At 35.3% G+C, this 9,305-nt stretch overlaps 1 protein-coding gene across 1 annotated transcript; it reads right to left on the reverse strand.

Annotated features, from left to right (window-relative positions):
• Window positions 1-978: 978 nt before the first annotated feature.
• LOC109378649 (PRKC apoptosis WT1 regulator protein-like) lies at window positions 979-9,056 on the reverse strand (the record flags this gene model as incomplete). The annotated part of the gene is made up of 3 exons (XM_019634959.1): window positions 979-3,668; window positions 6,329-6,433; window positions 8,909-9,056. Coding segments are annotated over 3 exons (340 nt in total), but the record flags the coding sequence as incomplete, so codon positions are not given.
• Between the last annotated feature and the right edge of the window lie 249 nt (window positions 9,057-9,305).

Consider the following 9,305-nt stretch of genomic DNA (forward strand, 5'->3'; position numbering starts at 1 on the left):
CAAAATGTTCATTGTCTATTAGTATTACACTTTCAGTTTAATGGAACAAGAAAAGTGTCCTGGGTTCTAAGATAAGTAATATAAATTAGAATGCTAGTCAATGGGATGTCCTTTATTGAGAGCGAGCATAGTTCCAATGCAATAGAAGTTTACTGTTATACGTTAGGAATGGTTGAGATATAATAACAGAGTGTACAGCACTGACTCTTAACATGTTAAAGTTCTGATTCCTGAATGCTATTTCATTCTCACTTAACATACCTTCCCCCAAGAAAAGATGATGTATTTGGTTTCTTACATTACAAGATGAAAATATATGCCTGAATCTTTAACAAAATATTAACAAAGGCTATTAAGTGCCAACATTGCATGGAACTTACCAGGCACTGATTCAAGATCATAAAACTACAGAAATGATGAAAGATGACTATCACTGGACATGTGAGTATTGTCTAGGACATCAGATCAATTATCAAACCACAGGTCTTACCTATTTTGTCTTATGGTGTTGGAATATATCTAATACATTGACTTGCATTATATTCAACAAAGTATTAGTGGACATAAAATCTTGCATTTTTATTTCTAGTTATAAAAACCCAGATTAATCCAGAAAACATAAAACGTGTAACTGAGGTAGATTTTTTACCATAAGAATACATTGCTTCCACCACAATTAAAAAGTTATTAAAAAAAAAAAAAGAATACATTGCTTCATGTATCTTCTGCTCCGATACTTAATTTTCCATGTTTAAACTACTTGAGCAAGTGTGACAGTGCTATTTCCCTTAGAAACACCCTAGAGCCTTCCTTTTCCTCTCTAACGGTTAACTGTAGTGCAATAAAATAATTCAGGAGAAATCAAATAGAGATTACTTCAGTAATTCACAAGTAATGCATGTCAGAAATCAGAGAGTCAAGTCATGTTCATTTTAAACTTAATAACCTTCATGTTCTGAAAATAATATCATAAACACATTAGAACTTTGGATAAGCTTTATTATGCCACAAATTCCCAGGAAATATAAGAAATATTATTTCTGAACAGGACTAATAATTTCACAAATACTAGCACTTTATTGACAATAGCCAAGTTTTCTAAGGTAGTGCACATGTATTTATAAGTTACCTTTTTAAAATCTCAATGCCTTTTCTAAATTTTAAAGATAGTATAGCAGATCCTACTTATTTTTTAACATTCAGTGTAAAAGTCTATGTGTGACATAAATGTGTATTTAAGGATGGAAGAACTGCATGTGAAAGCTTTGCCTAAGTTGTCAGGCACTGTATTTGCACTAGGTACCATTATGTAAAAGATCACTGCTGGAAATGTTCCTGATAAACTGAAGGAAAGGAAAAAATTTAAAACAGCTCAGTCTTTGGAAATATTAATAACTGGAATAATTTTAAGAAGGGAAATGAAATATTCCTTTAACTATATATGGTTAAATAGAAAATTCAAAATACTTTTTTTACTGAAAAACCAACACATTCATGTAGTAATGTATTTTAAGGCTGGATACTGACAGCATTTTCACAATATCCAAAGTGTAGCTGGGAAACTAGGCAATACTGATATTTCTGCCACACACCTAAGGGTATCTAACTAAAGGGAGATGAATACCTCACAGCCGAAGAAGGTGACTGAGCCTGGCAAGCCACTTTTGACGTGTGGGTAGTGGATCACTGTTCCCAGGCTGGGTACTATTCTCTGAAAAGGATGCCCTTATGCAGTAATTCTGCAAATATATCAAGTTTGGTAATCTAACATTAAACTTTTTAGTAAAAAAAACAAACAAAAAAAACAAAAACAAAACATTATACCCCTCCCCCGTCCCACACACACGAAAACTTCCCCAGAGACCAGATTGGTTATTAAATAAACTAAAAGGGGGTAAAATGCTGGTAGCTAAAATTATGTTAATTCCAGAGTCTCCAATGGAAGGTCTAGAAGGAAAAAGGCAATGGCAGCTGTTTCCAAACCTAGGTGATGATCAGTATCAACAAGATGAGCTTTAAAAATTCTGTCCAGGGTCTCAGCCTAAAACTACTTAGAAACTACAGCTAGGAAATTCTTTTTAAGCAACCCAAGTGATTCTGATCATCAGCCAAGGTTGAAACTTCTGAAATGGAAAGGGGTTGGGGTTGGGGGGTAACTTAGGTCACTGCACAGAGTTTTAGAATCCAACATCAGATTTTTATCATTTATCTACATTTTTTCCAACTGTCTCTCCTTCCCTATTTTTCTAATAGTGAATAATGAAGGGGCTTGGCAAGTGAAGGAAAAAGAATCAGTGGGGTGGTCCAAATGGGTATGTTCAAGCCACTTCTGTACATTAACTGGATAAAAAGGATATCAGTATACTGTTTGAGAGTCAACTATCAGGCCAACATTTCTTAATGTATTTTAAAGGAGGGGGTTTGCTTATTCAACATGAAAATATAATATAAAACAACTCTAAACACTAATGATATTTAACAGAAAAGTTGTATAAGTCTTTAAAATAATTCTGTTTCTTAAAAATCCACTGTTAGGAAGAAAATCCCTTAAATTTGAGGTAGGGCAGGCAAGAATTCTCTGATACGAGAACAACAATGTCATTGTTATTCTCCAAGTTAGAAATTAAGCAATGTATTTAAGTACTATTTCTGTTTATGTACTCTTTTGTAATGTAAATATAAATGTTTTAAGTGTGGATAAATATTTTGGTTTTGATTTTAATGCATATAATTAAATACGGATTTTTTCTTATACACTGAAATTGTACACACTCTCCAGGCTTGATGAATAAACAACTCTTTACATATCCCATGTTCACTTATAAACCTTGGACTAATAGAAAAGGTAGTATCAACGTAAGAAATTTTACATTAAAATTAGAATTGTATGTTTTTCAGAAGTTGAAGTGATTTTACATTTTTCAATATTCAAATACAAAATAGTACATTTTAATTTATTATAACACAATTCAAGTATTCTCTTAAATTTTATATTTAGCCAACTAGTACATGATATTAAGGGACTTTTTATAATACCTTTCCTTTTTAAAGATGACTGTTATACAAAATAGTGTAACTCTATATTACTCTAAATTACTTAGAATAAGTTGAAAGAGCAAATGACAGTAGACAAAGATCTTTACAAGTAAATCATCAACACATAAAAGGTTACACACATCAGTAATAAGGCATTTGCAGGTAATTCCCCAAAAGTATTTGAATTCATGTAAACAAAGACTATGTATATTCCTTTAGGGAGAAAATGCACTACCATAGATAAAATATATCCAAATGGTTGTGACTTTAAACCACATATTATTTGAATACCACACAAAAGCCAAAAGAGGCATAACCTATCATTTTAATAACTGAAAGATGTTTCTTATTTGTGAAATAACAGGTAGATACTTTTTTGAAACTAATAATGAAAAAGAAATATTTTGAAAATAAACATCCACTGTTTACTGGAAATAAATATACATACTTAATGTATTGCAGCATAGGAATATTGTCCTAGCATTAGCCATAACATTCAATCAGTAGTTTTAAAATACTTTTTCCCACACTGAGCCTTGAATCTTCTACCTTGTTAGCTGCCCAACAACTTTCAAAAGAGTTTTATTCTCTTGCTTTAGTTGTTCATTTTCATCTTCTATGTCATCTAGGTCCTTAAGGAAACAAAAAGGAAAATAATACGTGAGTTTTTAAAATACTTTAAAGTATTCTGAAGGTGATTAAAAACACTTCAAAAATACACATTCTAAGATAATTCATATAAGCAATTGATTTGGAAATAGGGCAAGTTCTGAAAACAGCTTTAGATGGAATATGTCCCATCTAAAGGGAGCACCCACTACTCAACTCCTCTCACTGCTACCAAAATATGAGCCAACTCTGGCCAGATCTTTCAGTTTTTCAAGAGAAGGCAGAAAATCAGAGTTCTTTAATTCTTTAATTGTGAATCTTCCAATATATAAATACCTTAAGTTTTTATTTAAAAACAAATACCCCTTTACCCCAAATTAAGGCTAAACAAAATACATATGTGGGCAATATGAGGTTCAAGGCCTCGAACTGCAACCATGTATCAAATTAGGCAACAAAAAAATCCAGGTGTAAGTTCTGAAAGTACTCCTATAACCTTGTGTGATTTTTTTTGTTTTTATAAGTATGCATGTTGTCGGGTGAGCATATGAGGAAATGACAGAACTGAGGCATACAGAAAAAAAATCGGGGCATATAGAGCTGATCTAGTTCCATTTATATGTTAGCCTTTTCTATGACATTTTGTTTGAGGGAAAGGTTTTAGAGCTTAAAAAAAAAAAAACACCTGAAAGCCACTAAACGAGGTAATGATCCTCTGGCTTTAAAGTTATATGATTCTAGCTCTATGTTCTCTATATTAATCCTACTGCCATATATATAACCATTTGGTAAATACAAAGACAATCCACTCTAAGTTTTAGTTAGAAGAAACATTATTTCAAGGCAGACTATTTACTGATGGTTGGAAAAGCAGACGTTTATAGATGTATCCTTGCAATTCAAAATACTAAAACTTGGAGCTATTGGATAGCAGTATTCTGATAAATGTAGTATTCTGTCTGGACAATTAGGTAAATGATTTTAAAATGTACAAAAAATAGAGTCTGCACTTACTCACAAACTAAATAATGTTGAAAAACTAATCTGTTGAAAACAACAATAAAGATACAAGATTCCTAAAATGACTACAACTGAGACCTACCTAAGATTTAGAATTAAATGATAAAATACATTCACATTTCATTACCAGATTATCAACTCGGTAAGCACAGGTGTTTTAGTATTCCCTTTAAGGCACACAGTGTTAATACACCATCAACATCAAAACTATTTGTAGACTTCATTATACCATAGTCCAGAACCAACAGAAAATGCCTGGGTTTTGAACCAAGATCAAAGGCAGTCTACAAGAATGGAAGAGCTTATTTACAATTAGGACTCTTGAATACCTGAGGTCAAATGCTGGCTCAGCTGATTACTGTGTGATTACTACATATTACCTTGAGAAACTTAAACTCTGAGTTTTAGTGTCCTCATCTATATAGCCTTTAGTTAGTGGCTTAGAGCTTTATTATTCTACACATAATGAAAACTCTCTATTTTCTCTTCTTTCATTGTTAGCGTTAAGATTGGATTAGGAATCTGGTTCTTTTTTCCCTGAAGCAAACAACTCTTTCCTCTATCTTATAAAAGTCTTCCAAAAAGCACAACTATGGAATCTTTTATCACCATTACCTAAATATGATCTAGCATTAATACCTGCTTCTTAAGCAGAAAGTAAATTCTAAGGCGGAAAGGGGGGGGAAAAAAGCTAAAAAAAATTGTGAGAGACACGTTGGGGTACGGGTAACAAACCTAAAGTTGGGGGTACATATATATAATTGAAGACAAAAATGCGGTGAAAATACACACAAAGGCATCAGGAGTTTCCTATGGCAAGAAAACAGCAACCAGGTCCGGCCGAGTGGTGTGTTGGTTAAGAGTTGGCTTGGGACGTCAGCTCTGAGCAGCAGGGCCCCGGTTCGGATCCCACATGAGGGCCAGTGACACTGCCCTCTAAGCTAAGATAGTGAAAAACGGCTCGACCTGGAGCTGGGCTGCTGTGAATCGCCAGCAACGGCGTAGGCTGCAGTCCCTGCTGCAGTGGGCTGCCATAAGCTACCATGTGTGGCTGGCAACCAGCGTGAGCGGCTGGCAGCCGGTGTGAGCTGCCAAGAGCCGCCATGAGCCGCCGTCCAGAGGCTGGTGACCCATCTGCCTCACCCGAGAAGAGCGCAATGATAATACCAACATGGGCCAGTGAATCAACGTCCTCCACAACTAGTCTGAAGAACAAAAAACGACAGCAACTTGTCTGTTTCCCCAGCACTGTTCCCCCCCCCCGCCCCCGCAATTCCCCAATAAAATCTTAAAAGAAAAAAACAGCAACCATATATTGTTTGAATACCACACAAAAACTCTTCCCTGAGGCAACTCTGCCAACGCCCTTGGGCGTGCAGTGGTGACCAAGTGGCCTCTCACCTCCAGGCTCTAACAAAACAAAGAACAAAGAACAAACCCAGTCATCAGTACAGCCCCAAAGAAGATTAAGTGAATACAACTGATAACTGGCCAGAGGAAATCAGTTTACAGAACGAAATGATGGTTTTTACTACCACAAATTACTATCTCATTAATAAAAAAATGAACTCAACAATGAAATTAAATAATTTCATCTTTATATATTTTTATCCAATTGCCAGAAAACAAGGAAACTATGAAACTGAAATATGTAAAGACTCACTCTATTTAACAGATCGATTTCCTCTTGCAGTTTTCCGATCATCTCCTCTTTGTCTTGCATTAGTCTCACAAGTCTTAAGTTTTCTTGCCTTTCTCTTAATACTTCCTAGTAGATATAATTACAAAGTTTATTAAGTGGAAAGTAATTGACTGCTTATAATTTAAATGACATACATCTGCAAAGTTTAGTGAAGTACCTTAGATATATGAAGATTTTCAATGAATTTATGTGACTTGATTAGGGAAGGAGGAACCCATCCCAGAAACGAACCAGAGAATGAGAGGCATACAGGAGTTGTAAGGTGTTTCTGATTAACTCTATGTCTTTAACAAATTCTAATACTCAATGGCTTAACTACCCTCTTCAGCTTATCACCACCATTAGTAATATTTCATTATCTTATTTTTTTAATGGATAATATCCTGTTTGAGGAAATTCAATGTTTTATTAAAAACACAAAGTTTCAGAAAAGCACTTTGTTGTACACCTGAAACTAATATAACATTGTATGTCAACTGTAACTGAAAAATAAATTTTTTAAATAGATTTTTTTTGAAAAGAAAAGGAGATGGCTCTATGAAAAAGTCTAAAGAGAAAAATAATGGTCCTCAATTTTTCTTCTGGCTCTGCTAGTTAACTCACAATGAATAAAATGAAGGAACTGAATTATATTATTTAAACAATGGAACACATTTTTCAAAGAAATCTTATTTAGAATCCAGGGCCTCAGGCTGGGTCAGCCACCTCGGTGATAAAAGAGAAGCAGAACTCAGGCCGGCCAACTGGTTCAGTTGGTTAAGAGTGCGAGCTCTGAACAACAGGGTTGCCAGTTTGACTCCTACATGGGCCAGTGAGCTGCCGCTGAGCTGCCAACAGGTGGCAGGATGACTCAGCTGGTGAGAGCACATGCTGCTAACAACAATGTTGCCAGTTCGATTCCCCCATGGGATGATGGGCTATGCCCACCCATAACTAAGACTGAACAGGGGACCTTGAGCTGAGCTGCCATGCCCTCCACAACTAAGATTGAAGGACAACTTGGCTGTTCCCCTTCCCCAATTCCCCCAATAAAATCTTTAAAAAATAAACAAACGTAAATTCTACAAGGATTAAAAAAAAAAGAGACAGAAGCAGAACTGAAAAGGTCTTGCAGAACTTGGTTTCTTTCCCACTAACCCTCAGAGAAAGCAGCCAACCACTAGCAAGTCAATCTAAACTCTTGTGGAACTTTAAAAAAAGCCTTTTAGAAGAACCCCTGGAAAGCTGCTGAACCATGTATTCCTTAAAATTTCTAATTGAGAACCACAGAAACTAGTATTAAAGGTCAGATGTGAGCTAAAAATAATCATAATGTTACAAAAAGAAAACCTTTAAAATTAAATCTCTACTAAAAACAATCTTTATATCCCAGGGAATAATTTCAGTTCAGCAAAACAAAACATATTTTCAACAACCAGAAAGTAATTCAGTATTATTATCAATTTCAGAGGTTGAATTCTACAGAACAAACCTGAGATCACATGATTAATAAATGTATGCCCATATTCATTTAAGTTGTTCTCAGAGATAATACTAAACAAGTATATTCTTAAAACTGTTTCAAACATCAAAGATGGCTCTAGGCTCTAATTCAGAACCCAAAAGAAAGTCTACAAATGACAATCTGTACAGATACTATAATGAACATACAGAAGTACACATTGCCACACAGACTTCTAACCGTTCCAAAGGCAAAGACTATTTTCAACATATTACAGATAGCACTTGACAAAATAGGAGTATCCATTAAATATTAAGAAAAACAAAAATTGGCTCTATTTCTAAAAGTTTTAACATCAACAGGACTAGACTGGAAAGTATTAAGTAAATGAGAAAAATGCCTAGCCACAACACATCTAAAAAAATATATTTAACACAGTGATTCAAAGCTACTACTTGGGCCGGCCAAGTGGTGTGTTGGTTAAGAGCTGGCTTGGGACACCAGCTCTGAGCAGCAGGGCCCCAGTTCGAATCCCACATGAGGGCCAGTGACACTGCCCTCTCCAGCTAAGTTGGTGAACAGCAGCTCGACATGGAGCTGGGCTGCCGTGAGTCGCTGGTGATGGCGTAGGCTGCAGCCCCTGCTGCACTGGACTGCCATAAAGAATGACCGGCAGCCAGCATGAGCAGCTGGCAGCCGACATGAGCGGCCATCTAGAGGCCGGCGACGGATCTGCCTCACCCGGGGAAGAGCGCAATACTAATACCAACATGGGCCAGTGAAGCAACATCTAGACTAGGTGAAGAACTAGACTGAAGTACAAAAGGACGGCAACTTGTCTGTTCCCCTCCCCCAATTTCCCAATAAAATCTTAAAAAAAAAAAAAAGTGAAAAAACAAAAAAAGGTACTACTTGACTATATATGGAACTACCAATTAATACTAATGATATTGTCAATTACTGCTCATTCTTTACCCTTTTTTCGCATGGTCTCGTCCTTACACATTTCAATTTATTTTCTCTCCCTGCTGCTATGAAAGTAAAAAAGGAATCCAAATGGTATATTAATTTATCAATCTTAAATAATTTGTAATTCATACCTTTTCAAGATCTTCAATTTTCTTTTCCAATGTGCTACTTGAGACCAAATTACCTGAAGCATTTGCATCCCTGTTATATCTGTTGAACCCACTTCTGTCTGTTCGGGGATATCTACTTGAGACATCTTCTTCAGAGGCAGTGGTTGTGCTATGGAAATAAAAATATGTATTTTATAAAAATATAATATACTCAACCTAATATACTCAACCTAAAAAACCTAATACACTTAACCAGAAGAATGCCAAGAATATTTTCTACTCACAGCAAACAATTACCATTCCTCTGAGGACACATGGTTATAGTAGTCAACTTATTAAACTATAGAAGTTAATCATTATTCCAACACAATGAAAAATTTTTCATTCAACAAACACAGTGAAAAACACTCAATTCTTC

The sequence above is a fragment of the Hipposideros armiger genome, unplaced genomic scaffold (genome assembly GCF_001890085.2).
Source record: "Hipposideros armiger isolate ML-2016 unplaced genomic scaffold, ASM189008v1 scaffold_2364, whole genome shotgun sequence".
Classification (NCBI taxonomy): domain Eukaryota; kingdom Metazoa; phylum Chordata; class Mammalia; order Chiroptera; family Hipposideridae; genus Hipposideros; species Hipposideros armiger.